Genomic DNA, 17,536 nt, shown 5'->3' on the forward strand with positions numbered 1-17,536 from the left:
TTAATACGTTATATATATATTACTATGTATTGATTGTATATTAATAATATCAGTATGAAGAATTGAGAGAGAGTTTGCACAAAGGTTCGATAATTATCTCAAAAACATAGATTAAATGTGAACAGGGTTCACATATAAATAGAAGATAGGTCTAGTTCGCTAACATCCCCTAGCGAACTAGACACTACTTCGTTACATACATAAACATAAATACCATAACGAACCATCTCCTGATTCGTTAAACATCCTTAACGAATCAGGAAGATCTTAACTTAATTCTAGTTCGCTAAACATCCTTAGCGAACTAGACCTTACATATAACGAACTAACTTAAACAATAATAGTTTATTACATTAAATAAAACGTCAAATACGTTAAAGATAAATACAAAGACTCGAGACGCAAAACCGTGAACTAACACAACCTGAAGGTTTCGTGAAACCAGGAGCTGAAAACAAGGTCTACAAGCTAATAAAAGCATTATATGGACTACATCAAGCACCACGAGCTTGGAATATTAAATTAAATAATACTTTAAAGGACCTTGGTTTCAAGAAATGTCCAAGAGAAGCACCAGTGTATACACGTGAAAAGGGAAAAAGAAAGTTAATAGTAGGCGTCTATGTTGATGAATTAATCGTAACAGGAAACGATAAAGAAGATATCTCAAAATTCAAGCAGCAAATGAAGAAATCATTTGAAATGAGTGATCTTGGAAAACTAAAGTACTATCTAGGGATCGAAGTACTACAAAATGAAGAAGGGGTGATGTTAAAGCAATCGGGTTATGCAAAGAAGCTATTAAAGGACGCTGGGATGTTAGAATGTAATACTACGCGATACCCGATGGAAGCAGGTCTAAAATTATCAAAGAATGAAGAAGGAGCTGAAGCAAATGCAACAGAATACCGAAAGCTGATAGGATGTCTAAGGTATCTAACTCATACAAGACCAGACATCAACTTTGCAGTAGGATATGCAAGCCGGTTTATGTACTCGCCAAAAGTAGCTCACATGAAAGTCGTGAAACACTTACTACGATATGTAAGAAGTACAATCGAGTATGGAATTCAGTACAAGAAAGGAGGCAGAAAAATATTGAAGGGTTATAGTGATAGCAGCTATAACATGGATGTTGATGATGGAAAGAGCACAACTGGAACTGTATTTTATTTCTGTGATGCTCCAATTGCATGGAATACTCAGAAACAATCTACAGTTGCTTTATCATCTTGTGAAGTTGAATTCATGGCAGCCGCCTCAGCTGCATGTCAAGCCTTATGGTTACAAGGATTGTTAGAAGACTTGACTAGTTGGAAGCAAGAGAAAGTGACACTGTTTGTGGATAACAGGTCAGCGATAGCATTGATGAAAACCCTAGTGTTTCATGGGCGAAGCAAACATATAAGTACAAAATACCACTTCATACAAGAATGCGTGGAGAAGCAACAAATCGAAGTGGAGCACATTAGTGGCTAGGAACAGAAGGCAGATATACTAACGAAGGCATTACCAAGAATCAAGTTCACGGAGATGCAGCAACTACTAGGTGTCAAGGACCTCGCATTACAAGATCGAGATTAAGGGGGTGATTGTTAGTTAATCATCGACCCTGCTAAGTTTATTAGAAAATACTTTTAGTATAGTTTAATGCCATAATTGTAATTAGATAATAGTTTGTGTACAAAGTGTAAATATGATACATAGAACAGATGCGACGTTTTAAGAAACGTCGCGTCCCTTGACGGAGTAACCGTTGAATAACTATCTCCGGTAATAACCGTCACCGGAGGGTATAAATACCCCTCCCCGGTTGATTGTAATCATCACAAACACATTCAGTTTATAATAAAGAAATCGTTTCCATATTATTTTGTGTTCGTATTATTGTTTATCGATCCAGTTAGTTATCATTGTAGTTGTCAAACGGGCCAAAACTTACTGATTAATTGTTGTTTACTGTTTTAATGAGCTAAAAATACGTGTTAAAACGAGCAGTTTTACAAGCTGGTAGTTGCTGAAACTGCTGATAAACGTGTTGTGTTGGGCTGAAACGAGCTGTTTTGCACTGAAACTTGCTGAATCAAGCTGTTTTCGCGCTGAAATTTGCTGAAACGGACCATTTTCATGCTGAAATGAGCTAAAAACGTGTTGAAACACGTGTTTAACGTGCTGAACTGCTATTAAATCAGCCAAAGTTGCTGAAAAGTGCTAAAAACGTGGTGAAAAGTGCTAAAAACTGTAGGACATGGGTCACAATATTATTTAAAAAATAAAATAATAAAGTCAACACTAATGATACTCTCGTTAGTAATGAGAAATCAGTAGTACAATACCATGTACAAAACCATAAAGGAAATGAAATAAAGTACAATTTATATTAATATAAAGATTCAAGAGGATGTCTTTGGTGAGAACTTCAACAAAAAACTTCTTGACTCGGGTCTGTCACTCATTGAGTATCTTCACATTCGTCTTGGTTTTTCCTTGATGTGGCTAACTTCATTGACTGCAACCAAATAAACAAAACAATATATATTGAGCGTGGTTGATGGTTGAGACTGAGGCACGTGTTCAACACGCTTCCCTTAAAACAGATTTCGCGCCTCTACATAAGACAATGCATCTGTCTCCCAGGGTACAACAGCCGAAGCAGTATGTATTGCCGGGAAAGGCCACACACCCGATGTTGCACCGGATAGTTTAGTGTGTTGGAACTTGGAAGTATGAAGATGAAGTTTAAAGAGTACTCCTTCACAATATTGTTGGAAAAATAAATATACTAAGATTTCTTTTTGATGATCATCATTTTGTTTAAGACTTCTCTTCTTTTTCTTAGGTTTAACCAAGGCCCAAAGCCTCTATTTATACATAACCATTAGGACTCATGAGGAGTCTACCAATAAGTCTCACTTATGTACATTCATTGTAACTTAATTCTCATTATGGCATAATTAAGAAAAGGTGCACAAGATGTACATGAAGAGCCTTACATTGATCTCACATTCATTAAAAATTTTTCAACAATCCCCCACATGAATGGAGATCGATGAAACAAAAAAAAATATCCAATGGAACCTCGACAGTTAAGTATTGCAGGTTAAGTAGGTGTTAGCTTTGAACCTTCCTTTGTGAAGTATACTTAGTCTCCTATTGGTTAGTAGACGCGATGTCCTTGAACAAACCCCCTTTTGTGTAGACGACAATAAACTTCACACAATACTCTCCCTAGCCGGGCACATCCCCTCATTATCGTGTCCATTATGGTCCTGGAACACTAGCCTGGTTTTGTGAAAGCTCTAGGAATTGCACACCCCATAATTTCATTCGAAGCGACCCCACTTCTCTCACATAGGTGATTATTTACAAATCATTAAAAGCATTAAGGTTATAATGATTTACACAAATCATTAACCATATATTATGCTTAGCCTCACAACATGTCACTATTGTTATAGGAATGGACTAGGAAGCAGTTAGACTCCCTTTTTAATTTAGGAGGATATAGATATTAGCTTATGTGTCAGCTTATACATTAGTTATGCCCCCACAGTGACCACCCTTGGGTATATAATTAGGTTTTCCTATTGAACTTAGATCTTGGGATCTCCAGTCAACTAAGTTAGGTTTCCTTTATATACCCTTTTTCATGGGCTTTAGTCTCATTCCACAACTTGATCTCTACTGAACCCTCACGTTGTTGGATCCATAACATTATCTTTGACTGTGTAAAGTCAGTACATATAACTTGCGTTGTTGAGATCAGTTGTTATGATGTGTTCTTAACTTATACGTTAATTTTGCCTAGTGTCAAATTTCTAAGACTATAACCTCAGTAGCCACCTGAATCTGGTTATAATATATGTCTTTGTAAGATACACTTATCATTAAGGCAAACACATCTCCATTATACACTTTGACCTTTTGGTCCTCCACTTAGTCGTGTGTTTGCAATGTTAGATTGGATTACAATAACCCTCATCGCTAAACCTTCCAAGTTCAAATGCAAGACACCTCCACATTTAAGTTCTATTGGATAACATTATCCAACTTTTGAATGGCGTAAAGAAAGGTTCATCCTTTCTACACAAGTTTTATAAATCATATCAATTACCATTTCTACATACTTTTAAAGAGTAGTTTCTTAAATGGCTTCCCCCATATTTCTTGCATTTTGATATAATTTATTTAACTTTACTTATGAAGACAACTCAAAACTCATGATTTGAACAAGACCATGTCTTTGTATCAATGAGTTCATCATTGCTTACTAATAAAGTAACACTTGCCAAATGTTTGTTATCAAACATCACCAACTTAGAAGGATTCTAAATCACTCTCTAAGGCAACCCTAGAAAGTTGAGGTCTTCTCAAGATCCTTATAAGTTATATTGTTACCTTATATTGAATGAAAATTTCTTTAAATTTGTCTATACATAATTCTTGTGTTGTTGATGCTTCAAATTTTCGCGTTAATTAGTCTTCATAAAGCATCATAATTAATAAGTATTAGTCTAGCATGCTTTAGACTATAATACTTTAACATGTGAACAGAAGATGCATCATTCTGATCCTTCACATCCACTACAATATCACTTTGAAAAAACTAAACCCTTTGTTTAGACATAATTATGAGACCTTTTCACAGTCCCCAAAGTTATTGTATATAGAACATACATAATTTTTTCATTCATTTAAGGAACATAACGCTTTTGCCTGTGATCTTCAAGGCTTCATCAATGACTTATATGGACTTTGAACATAAGTCTTAATCCTAATCATCTTGATAAATACATTTATTACCAACAAGATGACCGCTACTCGTCTACAATCACTATTATGTTGAGATAGAGTCAACCAGATTGATACTCAACTCTTGGAATTCACACTTGCATAAAGTGACTTTTACATTTCATTGTTGTCTCTTGAAACTATTCATTGAGATACTCTTTCAAAATGAAAGACAAACTTTCACATAGTTCAAACGAAATGGATGAGAGTAGAAACATATATCCATCGTTATTGTAAGTATATTATAATAAATCTATTAAGATTTATTTAAATTCAATTACAATAGTAACATAATAAAGTTGGTGAATTTTCAAAGATATAATCTTTCATGAACTATCAAGGATTTAAATATCTCATCTAACTTTCAAAAAAAAATATATATATATCTCATCAACATATAGTAATTCATATGTTATTATTCACACTTAGTGAATTTAAAGGATAATAACCTTAGGTATTTCATCTAAATACACTCACCGCGTTATTTCATGATCCTCTCATGATATGGTTATACATTTGATGTGTCGTCTTAGACTTTAGTCAACGCATCAACTCACAAGTTGTTTCTGATGCAAAATTCTTTTTGCATTATCCATTTAAAATTATTCCTTTTTTTCAAAAAAAGAACATAAATTTTCATTAAAAATCTCTATATAATAATTTGTAGGTCACAATAAATATTGTTGTATTTGGTTGTAAAATTGCATGTGTTATCCGAAGACTGAACACAAAATAATAATACAACTAAAACTACAACATAAAGTGTAAAACCCTTATATTCAAATGGATAAATAGACAACATCTAGACATCAAATATCAAAGTGTTATTATTATTCAACACTTTCATCATCCAATCGAAATCATCTCAATGATATCATTTTATGTTATGCATTGAGGTATTCCTACATATAGAACTCCATGCACACATATCCTCACTCTAGTATTGAAACTATACTCTTGAACAAATATGTTCAAAACAACCTCAAGTTGTTACAATTAGAACATTTATGTAACGAAGCTTGAACAATCAATTTTGTTCACACAACATGAAGTTGTTTTCCACTATAGAGTATCCTTGAGAACGTTATCTTCGTTTAATGTATACTACTTTCAGCATGAGTAGCGAACCATTTTGAATTATCAAAAACATTCAAAACTTTGTTTAAAAAATCATTCTAAAACATTTCTTTAGTTTTGCAATGTATTATATTAATAATATCAAAAAGAGTTTATAAAATCAAAACATAAAATATCAAATGATTTTATATGGTTTAGGTTTAATAACCATGTACTAAAATGGATTCTAGAACGCAAGTAAAAAAACATATTATAACGCACACGTTATAAACTTGAACATTCACATATAACATTTTCCAATGATAGAGTCTATAAAAGAAACCATTTCTAATTATTTCTAACGCATACGTTGGAAAAGTAAATGTTTACATAAAACATTTCCGGTCAATTTTTCTAACAAACAAGCAGGACTTAAACATTTCCAACACGCAAGTTAAAGAAAAGACTATACATAAATGAAACATTAAACGTTGAGACAAAACCTTTTAAACTGTTGGTTTTCTAATGTATAGCTCAAAAGTCGCTCAATTAACATCGAGTTAATGCTTGAATTATTGGTAATTTAATTGGAGAAATACGAAAAGACACTCGTGGAAGCTTTTGTGCATTATTTCACCATATTAAACATGGATGTCTCACCACATTAAATTCTAACACGGCTGTTAGAAATTGACGTTTACATAAAACGTTTTAACCACACACACATATATATATATAATAAATCGTATCTTACACGCATGTAAGATATTTAAACATGTGGAAACGAAGTGTTTAAAGAACTTTTTAGCCATATTATTTTATAAAAATAATCATTTCTAACACACATGTTAAGAAATGAAACGTTTACACAAACCGATAAACTCAATCTAACGCGCACGTTAGATCATTAACGTTTACAAGAAACGAATAGTAATCAACACACACCAATAATACGGCTTTTTCCCAACCCACGCACCGAAAACCTGGTCCTCTACAACCCACTTAAAAGCCAATACCCTATCTTTAAACATTAACTTAACTATGAGGTTGAAATGGGAACTATATATTAAGTTAAATAGTCAAATCCATATATTATTGTCATCCATAAATAGTCAAATCCATATATTATGGTCACTCTCTTAGAAGTTTGACCCACCCAACTTCTTTTCCTTCTTTGAACTTTTGACCGAACCCAATATCTTCAACCATACATTTTTTTTATTTTAGCTTATAGCACACTCAATCATCCATACTTCATCAAATCCCATTTTCACTTTGTACATTTAAAAAGGAATCATCATCAACTAAAATTTTGAAGAAAATAGTTTGCCCGCCAGGTGTTTGACAAAACGCCTCAATGAAATAATCTTTGTTTTTGGTGTTTTGAGGAGGGGAGGGCAACGGGTGGTTGCTCTCCTCCTTCCTCTTTGGTTCGGGTGTTCATTCCTCAAACTCAACTCGAGTTTTGTTTTATTATTATTTTTCTTGGTGTGGTACTTGGCTACCGGGGTGTTTTGTGGGTCGGGGGTGGTATGACCGGGGCTATTGAGGAGGTTGTTTGGCCGTGTCCGTTTAGAGGCTTCCACTGTTGCCCGGATGGATTACCGGGGTCCATGGGGGTTCGATTGGCCGCACATATTAAGCGGCTTCATTTGTCATCGGATGACAAGAAAGAGACCTTACGGGAGGCGATCTCGACAAATTTGGATTTGTTTATTTTGGTTGGTGAGGCTTTAAAGGTCTCGCGTAGGTGGATGTGTGGAGCGTGTATGGAGTCACATGCTCTCCGTCGGGGGTGCCATCATGATGACGGGTCGGTCTGGTACAAGTGTGTCACGGGAGATGTGGAGGAATATATAGTGGGGATTGCGAAGCCACATGTTGGGAGGGAAGTTGTCGCGGTGGGAAGGGTGGAGGTGGATGTAGCTCTCCTTGAGCGTGTCTTCACTCTTCCTATTACGACTGTTAAAAACATTCCTCATAGTTGTCGTATGGCTTTTTCCCAAGCCTTAGTGGGTGCTCTGGGTAAGGTGGCGGCTATGCCAGAGTCTGTTGAGGCATGGGTGAAACTGTTGTTGTTACCACGTTGCACCTTACGACTTTTCAGACCTTCTAATCGTCAGCAACGCATGTCTGGCAATAGAAAGTCTGAGCAATGCCGAATTATTCAACAGTCGCTATCCGCTTGGGGTGACCGTGACGGTTTCTTTGAGCTCCTTATATCGCTTTTTAACCAACCCCTAGGAGATGCCCCGGGTGGTGATGCGTTTGTACCCGAGTCTGACAACGCCGGGTTGGGCGCCAATGTTAAACAATGTTTGCGAAAAGTTGCGGACGGGCATTTCACTGCTGCGGTCAAGGTATTATGCTCTTCAGGGGTTGCACCTTTCGGTAAGGATACTTTGAACGCTTTGTTGTCTAAGCATCCCATCATGGCACCTCCGATTATGCCTGCTTCCTTGCTTTCTGAGTCTCCCCTTGTCGTGGACGTTGATAGTGTGCTTGGGTGCATTAAGTCTTTCCCTAAAGGGACTTCGTGTGGGCGGGACGGTTTGCGAGCCCAACATATTTTAGATGCGTTGTGCGGAGAGGGGTCTCCGATTGCGGATGGTTTGCTCAAGGCTATCTCTGCGGTGGTTAATTTATTTTTGGGGGGAAGGTGTCCTAAGGTGTTGGCAGAGTTTGTTGCGTCTGCCCCACTTACGCCGTTGCTTAAACCGGACAATGGGATTAGACCTATTGCCGTTGGGGCCATTTGGAGGCGGTTGGTCTCTAAGGTGGCTATGAGGGGTGTCGGGAAGGAGATGGTTAAATACCTCGGTGACTTTCAATTTGGGGTGGGAGTCCCCAGTGGGGCAGAGGCCGTGCTTCATAGCGCGAACAGGTTTCTAAATCAGTTTCATTCGGATGGGTCATTGGCTATGCTTACTGTTGATTTCTCCAATGCCTTCAACTTAGTAGATAGGACGACCCTTCTACATGAGGTTCGGAGTCGATGTCCTTCCATTTCTCTTTGGGTGGATTTTTTATATGGGCAGTCGGCTAGGTTATATGTGGGTGATACTTTCATTAAATCCACCACTGGGGTTCAGCAGGGGGACCCTCTTGGGCCTCTCCTTTTTGCCTTAGCTTTGCACCCACTTGTTCACCAAATCAGAGATCGGTGCAAGCTTCTCTTTCATGCTTGGTACTTGGATGATGGCACGATTATCGGGGATACTAGAGAGGTAGCCAAAGCATTAGATATTATCAGGTCTGAGGGGCCTCGTTTGGGTCTTGAATTAAACGTTAAGAAAACACAGTTATTTTGGCCAACATGCAATGGGGTGAAGGCACAGGAGGGGTTGTTCCCTTGCGGGATTGGAAGGCCGGTGCTTGGCGTGAAACTCCTTGGTGGTGCTGTAAGCCAGGATGCGGGGTTTATCAGTAGTTTGGCTATGAAAAGGGCATCTAGCGCTGTGGAACTGATGAGCTGTCTCCCAAGACTTCGGGATCCTCAATGCGAGCTTCTTTTGCTTCGCTCATGTATGGGAGTCGCCAAGCTTTTGTTCGGTTTGAGAACATGCCAACCTATGTATGTGGGGGAAGCTGTTTCTATATTTGACAATGGTCTTCGAAGGGTGATTGTGGACATCGTGATTTGTGGAGGTCCGTTCTTTGGGGATCTCCAATGGAGGTTGGCGTCACTTTCGATCCGTTATGGGGGGTTGGGTCTCTGTTCGGCCGAGGATGTATCTACATATGCTTTTGTGGCTTCGAGAGCACAGTCGTGGTGTTTACAAGACCATATTCTTCGGGGTTGTGATATTTATGGGTTGGACTCTGATTATGGGTGTGCGATGGATCGTTTACGTACTTCACTTCCAGATTTTGATCTTAGCGGGTTCTCTAATAAGGACACCGCCCCCCCTAAAGCCCAACATGTTGTGGCGAGTGCCTTATTTAGTGGAATCGTCAAGAGTTTAGAAGTGAAGTTTGATCTATCCCCTCGCCAAAAGGCGGTGTTTGAATGCCTTCGGGCTCCTCGGGCTCAGGATTTTCTAACGGCTATCCCCATTGAAGGATTAGGCCAACGTATGTCGGGTTTGGAGTATCGGGCTATCCTTAAGTACCGGTTAATGATCCCTATGTTCCCGACGGATGAACCTTGCCCAATTTGTCGCAAGGTCTGTTTGGATTCTTTTGGTGACCATGCGGTGCATTGCAAAGAATTGCCTGGCTTTAAATACAGACATGATCTGGTTAGGGATGTTCTGTGTGATGTTCTTAAACGGGCAGGGATTTCTGCTAAAAAGGAGGCCCCTGTTAACTTTCTCACGGATCCTATTGAAGGGAGGTCTACTTTACGACCAGCTGATATTCTTGTGTTCGGGTGGGCAGGGGGGAAACACGCCTGTGTGGATCTTACAGGAGTGTCTCCTCTTGTTGGGCTCAGGGACCGTGGGTTTGTTGTGGGTCAGGCTGCGTTGAAGGCTGAATCGGGCAAAGTTGTTAAACACGAGAAAGCTTGTTTAGATAATCAACATGTCTTTCTACCATTTGCCTTTGATACATTTGGTTTTCTGGCTCCAGAGGCTGTGAAATTTTTGAGTAGGGTTCAGCGCGTCGTACACGGAACCTCTTCAGCTTCTAGGTCTCAAAGCTTCGTTTTTAGCAGGATTGGCTTTGCTGTTCAAAAGGGGGTTGCGGCGCAGCTTGTTGCCCGTTTGCCTGCCACTTTATTGTAATCGTTTTATAGTAAATTATATAAAACTTCGATTATTTAATAATAGTTTACTAAAAACCATTTCTAACACAAATGTTAGACATAAACGATTGCAAAAATCGCTAAAGCAAAACCAATAAAATCCCAATGGTTTTCCAATACCGTTTCTAACACTATAGTTAATATACAAACGATGACAAAAATCGTTTCTAAACCAAAAGGGCAATCAAACATTTCTACTGTAACGCAGTATTTTTTAGATATAAGATTGTACTCCAATCTTTTAAAATATCAAAAATCGATGTTGTACTACACATGATATTTCTCAAAAATAAATATTTATAAGGTTATAATCTCTAAAATATTTTTTTTAAATCATTTCGTGAACCCAAAATCCTTATAAATAAGGTTTTAAGATTGTAGCAACAATCTCACGAAATCTATTTTAAGATTGTAGGACATGAGTCACAATATTATTTAAAAAATAAAATAATAAAGTAAACACTAACGATACTCTCGTTAGTAATGAGAAGTCAGTAGTACAATATCGTGCACAAAACCATAAAGGAAATGAAATAAAGAACAATTTATATTAATATAAAGATTCAAGAGGATGTCTTTGGTGATAACTTCAACAAAAAACTTCTTGACTTGGGTCTGCCACTCATTGAGTATATTCACATTCGTCTTGGTTTATCCTTGATGTGGCTAACTTCATTGACTGCAACAAAATAAACAAACAATATATATTGAGCGTGGTTGATGGTTGAGACTGAGGCACGTATTCTACACGCTTCCCTTAAAACAGATTTCGCGTCTTTACATAAGACAACGCGTCTGTCTCCCAGGGTACAACAGCCGAAGCAGTATGTACTGCCGGGAAAGGCCACACGCCCGATGTTGCACCAGATAGTTTAGTGTGTTGGAACTTGGAAGTATGAAGATGAAGTTTAAAGAGTACTCCTTCACAATATTGTTGGAAAAAGAAATATACTAAGATTTCTTTTTGATGATCATCATTTTGTTTAAGACTTCTCTTCTTTTTCTTTTGTTTAACCAAGGCATAAAGCCTCTTTTATACATAACCATTAGGACTCATGAAGAGTCTAACAATAAGTCTCACTTATGTACATTTATTGTAACTTAATTCTCATTATGGCATAATTAAGAAACAGATTTCACAAGTTAATCATCGATCCCATTAAGTTTATTAGAGGTTCGTTAACTCTGTTAGAAAATACCGTTAGTATAGTTAGTGCCAAAATTGTAATTAGGTGATACTTTGTGTAAAGATTGTAAACATCGGACCCTTGCCGGAGTAACCGTCGGAATAACCGTCTCCGGTAATAACCGTCCGGAGGGTATAAATACCCCTCCCCGGTTAATTGTAAAATTATCACAAACACATTCAGATTAATAAATAAATCGTTTCCATATTATTGTGTGTTCATATTATTGTTTATCAATCCAATTTGTTATCGGTTACTAAAATTTAATTTTTAAAAGCAATAGTAATGTTATTATTTTATGTATACGCCGACATAAATTTTATTTAAAACTGAGACGAGCACTTTCATAAATGGACACAAATACTATCTTCCATTAAACCCAACAATCATTCCTATAGCAAACTTAGGTTGGTAGGAATCATCCTGACCAACCCGCTCTTCGCAAGTGATGTCACCAACGGTACTTCCTAGCCACATCACCACCCTTCCCGCACTCCCCTCCCCTTTCTCGCTCCCTCAGTCACAAATCATCGTTTTCAGTGACGAATTCAAGGCAAACTGCACACCACCCTCCTTTCTCGTTTCCATCATGGTTGGAAAGAAAAAAGGTGTCACATGATCTTCCCTTTACCATTCTTGTGTTCCACACTGACTTGTAGACTATCCTTTATAGTCTAACACATCTAGCCACGTCATTGGATAACGCTTGGGAACATTGCGCCACGAGAATTAAAAGGTGTGTCAACCCATTAACGGATGCTATCATTCTTGGTATGGGTGGGATCAACTTCTCTCCACCAGTCACATGCAAACACACACATTTGTTTTTTTTCTTTTTTCTTTTATTTAACTATTATTTAAATCATAATATGATAGTTAAATGATTAGTTAGTTAAAGCCCATTGTCTACATGACTATGAAAGGACACTATAAAGTTTTAAACCACAACGAGTAGCTTTATACATAATCATCAAATGAAAATAGCACATTTGCTGATAAAAATAAAAAGAAAGGAAAAAAATACATTTGTTCCTTCGTGAGTTCATGTTATTCAATTTGATGCTAAACATCAATAAATGCATTGCCCTTCCTCACTATTTTTGTAATATAGTTCTCTGGATTCAAAATTTAATTTTGCCAGAGTACTCCATTTTCATCTCTCTCACACACATACACACAGACACCTGTAAGCTCCATCCAAACATTCAACTCAGAGATCTTGATAAAATCTTTCATGGGTTCTTAAAAATACATATATATATATATATATATAACACATGAGGATCTCTTAGTTTAATTTTCCAAAATAAAGATTCAAACTTTACAAATTTCTCTTCTGTCCAGAAACAATGCATCAGAAAACATATGTTTCTAACTATGAAAAACCTTATTTTTACACTCGGACACCTCTCGCACCACCACAACCACAACCTCCCGCCACTACGACAGGCAACCAATCACATTGGCTCAATCTGAACTATATGATGAGTCCAAGTGTTCTACTAATCATCATAATTCTTGCTTTCATTGTTTTCCTTTCTGGGTTGCTTCATCTTCTTGTTAGATACTTCTTCAAGCCCATTAATAGGGATCCAGATGAGTTTGATAACGTGACAGCACTTCAAGGCCAGTTACAACAACTGTTTCATCTCCATGATTCAGGCGTTGACCAGTCTTTCATTGACACATTGCCTGTTTTCAGTTACAAATCAGTGTCTGGTGTGAAAGATCCTTTTGATTGTGCTGTGTGTTTGTGTGAGTTTCATAGTGAAGACATGCTTAGGTTATTGCCAAAATGTAGTCATGCTTTTCATATGGATTGTATTGATACATGGTTATTGTCCCACTCCACTTGTCCTCTTTGTAGAGGTAGTTTGCTTTCTGATTTTACTTCAAGTTCTTGTTCACCAATTGTGTTCGTTCGTGAATCTGGGAGTGTTGAGAGTTCTAGAGAGATTGTTGATTATGATCAACCGAATGGTTCATCAATCCAAAGAGTGAGTAGTGAAGGATTTGAATTTGATAAGGGTGACATGATAAAAGAAGATGATAATAAGGAGAAGATTGTTACTATTAAGCTTGGAAAGTTAAAGAGTGTGGATAGTGGTGATAGTCAGAAGCAAACAATAGATGGAAGGAGGTGTTTTTCAATGGGGTCTTTTGAATATGTAATGAATGAGAATTCATCTTTACAGGTAGCAATTAGTACCCAACTGAAGAAACAAGCAACCAAGAAGTCTTCCCTACCAATCACTCCTTCACACCGCCCAGCAATGTCAGAATGTGGTGGCGATTCAAGGAGAGATTTCACGGGAATAGAAGTTTGTGGTGGTGGTAATGGTGGGAATGGGAAGAGCAAGAGGGATAGTTTTTCGGTGTCCAAGATTTGGCTTAGAGGGAAGAAAGAAAAGGCGAGCACAACGGTTGGTGCCACGATTGGGCCATCGTCAAGAGGGTCTTTCTCATTCCGTTTTGATGGATTGAAGGCGGAAACGAGGACTAATTCTGAAATGGATATTAGGAGGTGGGATGATGATGATCAAGAAGCATCAAATCCACCATCTTATGCAAGGAGGAGTTTATTTTGGCTTATGGGTTGGCATCAGATCAAGTTGGATCATTCGTTGTCTTCAACACATGTTTAAAAGTTTCCTCCATCTAAATGTACCTTTTTGATATTTTATTGTTCCAAGTCTTGCGCCCCCTTAACCAACTGAGCTACATGGCGGGGACTTTTTTGATATTTTATGGGTGTTCTCCAATATTTTTAGGGTAGATTAGATCATGATTAGTAAAAAGAAACAACAAGATTGGATTTCGTTCTCAATACTAATTTTATATATACTTGCAATTTGATAGATTGGTTTCTTTAGGTTTCCTGCAGTAGAGTAGATTGGTTTTAATACTAATTTTATATGTAGATTGGTTTCTTTAGATCAAATCTTTATATACATGGCTTTTTCTTAGTCCAAAAAAATGCCCTTTGCGAGTCAGGCTGCGTAGCTAGAAATTGCTTTAGCTTAAGCTCATGTTTAGCGAGCAAGATTGGCTCGAAAATTGTACGATCGAGCTAAGATTGAACGCACTCTTTACAAACAATTTGAGTGATGTGCGCTATCAAAACACACTAATAAGATTAACATTGCGTTAAAACATTATATTATTAAATAGACCTTCACGTACTCTCTGTATTATTTAGAGATTAACATATCACTAGCTAATTCTAATAATGAGTTCAAGATTTGTTTTGTACACTTGAATTTAACAAACAAACAATAAAATTATTCACTTTAAATATTATTAAAGAGAGGACACTTATGTTCCACCAACCCCTACCCCCATAATGCCCTACTTCACTATATGATTATAAGTGAACTTTCAAATTTTCAAAGTAAAGATGAGAATGAATAAAGTTATGATGGAATTTATGAAATTAAATTCGACGTATGAGTCTTTCTACATTAAGTTGTATAGGGCCCTAGAGTTATTATGCTAGAAACTTAATAGGTACATTAAGTTTTATATGGTGTTTATATTTATTTTATTTGTGCATTATCATCATAAAAACTTAATATGAATGAGACATGTCATGCTATAATATGTTTTATATTATTTATTGTGAACGTTTTATTATGACTTGAGAGGACATTTAATTGATGTGTCTCATATAGTATTTTTTTCGTACACCTCTTTTTAGTAAACATATACACCTCTCTTTTCTGTAAACTGCAAATGTAAAGCTTTTTTCGTCTGTTTCTCTCAGGGTGTATGCAACATTCATTCATACCCTAGGATAAAGTTTCAAGTATTATGTTAGAATATTGTGTTGTCAAATAGTCATCAAACTCTCTTTCCCACCTCAATTTTCTTCATATCCTTCTGTTATTTTTTTATTATTATTTTTTTTATATAAAGATGAGCATTTTGTCTCAAATATTCGTATTCGTATATGTATCAATTTAGTCTATTCGGTATGGGTATTACGCTCGTTTTTGTTGAATTTCGATACAGGTACAATTGAGTACAGGTTCGGGAGCGGGTACGTTTGGTATTTTGTGCATGTTTGGAATATGTACGGGTTTAATTGGGATTCTTTATATTTAATATATACAAAAAAAATTATTCAACCATGTTATTATTGAACAACTACCAAACGCTTCTTCAATATTAAATAATATAACATCCAAGATTTAAACAAACAAACAAGTCACCTAAAGTCGGTGACCGGATTAGGGTTGTTCAATACTATCTTATCAATAAATCAACGACCAATTATACTTGTACTAATATGGTACCTGTCACTTACCTGTTCATGTTGTTTGTTACCCGTACTAGTACTGGTTTCAAGATCGTCAAAGATTTGGAATTAAAAATAAAAAGTGGTACATAAACGGGTACCGTACAGAAGTACTCATACACGTATGATACCAAAAATTTGGTACGAGTATTAGTATGTGTTTACTGATTTTTGATAGGGGTACAACTGGGTACAGTACAGGTACATACACGGATACTGTACCAAACTCATCCCTACTTATTTCACACATGTAATTTCCTCCAATGGTAATATCGTGATACAAATCTTGAAAAAACCCATTCGAATATTATTACTTAGTAGGTGGATGGTGCCTTGTGACAATGGTTAGTATATGTTGATTTGTTTGTTTTCCTCATTTCAGTTCTTTAACATCTCAATGTTTGTAGTATAATAAGTATTTTAATTTCTTATTATAAGACCATGTGTGTGTAGTGGTTTACCTTTGCGTTTTGCGACATGTGACGTCTCAGTTAGCAATGGAACGTTTTACAAAAAATAGTCTAGTGGTAAAAAGTCCGTTGTGTACAAAACGTTGGACGACCAAAACATACCCAAAACACGGCGGGGGACAGCGTTCCCAGGCGTTTTGGGGGCATTTTACAAGTGGGAAACACGCACTACAGATAATCTAATGGTAAATTCTTGTTTTTGGCATGTCATTATGGGTTCATCCTAACTGTTGCTGAAAGCAGACCAAAATGTCATAAATTGTTATTTTAGAGGTTAGAATGAAAGTATTTATCTAGACTTGAGGGGTGCATCCTAAAGTTCAACTAAATCCCTATAAGAGCACATGAGTTCTTCGATTTCTTCATATGTTTCCCATTTTATCTCACATTGCACATTAGTCTTTTTCAATTTTCCCCGGTGTCTTCCCCCCCCCCCCCCCCCCGCCGCCCCCCCCAAAAAAAAAAATGGTGTCGTCCTATTTTGTCACTATGTTCCTCGACTTATTAAGAGCCCCGTTTGAGTTTTTTCTCCAAGAAGCGGAAGTTGAATCAGTTGCAGGCTATAATTCTCAATCAAGATGCCTCACCTGAATAATTTCACTTCGAAATTGATGTCGAAGGGTTTTTCCTCTATTCGGGAAAATTGTATTTGTCGAAAAATCCGTAAACAATTAAACAATACCTTTACATTAATAAAAACAAACAAAATACATAAAGAAGCTATTACTAATTGCATCGGTTTTTAACTTCTGTTTTCACTTTTAGTGTATGCTTATGCCATTTCGAATACTTGCTGTCCAAGTTGAAGTTACGACATCTTGATTCTTTCTCTTGCACGTAATAGTTTAAAACTTGTTACCAAAAACCCAACATATGTTGGTTCACAGGATCCAAGTCTTTGCCAACACCATTTATTCTTCGTAGCTCCATATTTGTGCCATTTTTCATGATTCTCGGTTCGAGAATGGATTTGGGTGCTCCATTTATT

The 17,536-nt window shown here is 36.8% G+C and overlaps 1 protein-coding gene and 1 pseudogene across 1 annotated transcript; both read left to right on the forward strand.

The window, feature by feature from the left end:
- Nucleotides 1-1,014: 1,014 nt before the first annotated feature.
- On the forward strand, nucleotides 1,015-1,479 carry LOC143574067 (secreted RxLR effector protein 161-like). The gene has a single exon (XM_077058790.1). The coding sequence runs from the start codon at nucleotides 1,015-1,017 to the stop codon at nucleotides 1,477-1,479; it is 465 nt and encodes a 154-aa protein (XP_076914905.1).
- Nucleotides 1,480-13,065: 11,586 nt separating this feature from the next.
- LOC143574072 (RING-H2 finger protein ATL13 pseudogene) lies at nucleotides 13,066-14,459 on the forward strand (annotated as a pseudogene).
- The last annotated feature ends 3,077 nt before the right edge of the window (nucleotides 14,460-17,536 follow it).

Source organism: Bidens hawaiensis, unplaced genomic scaffold, assembly GCF_021521415.1.
Source record: "Bidens hawaiensis isolate Kalapana, Puna unplaced genomic scaffold, B.hawaiensis_p1.1 tig00026833_1, whole genome shotgun sequence".
NCBI classification, from domain to species: Eukaryota; Viridiplantae; Streptophyta; class Magnoliopsida; order Asterales; family Asteraceae; genus Bidens; species Bidens hawaiensis.

What these genes read in the sequence shown, in the direction of transcription:
- LOC143574067 (XM_077058790.1), top strand. Translation starts at nt 1,015, where the DNA reads ATGAAAGTCGTGAAACACTTACTACGATATGTAAGAAGTACAATCGAG.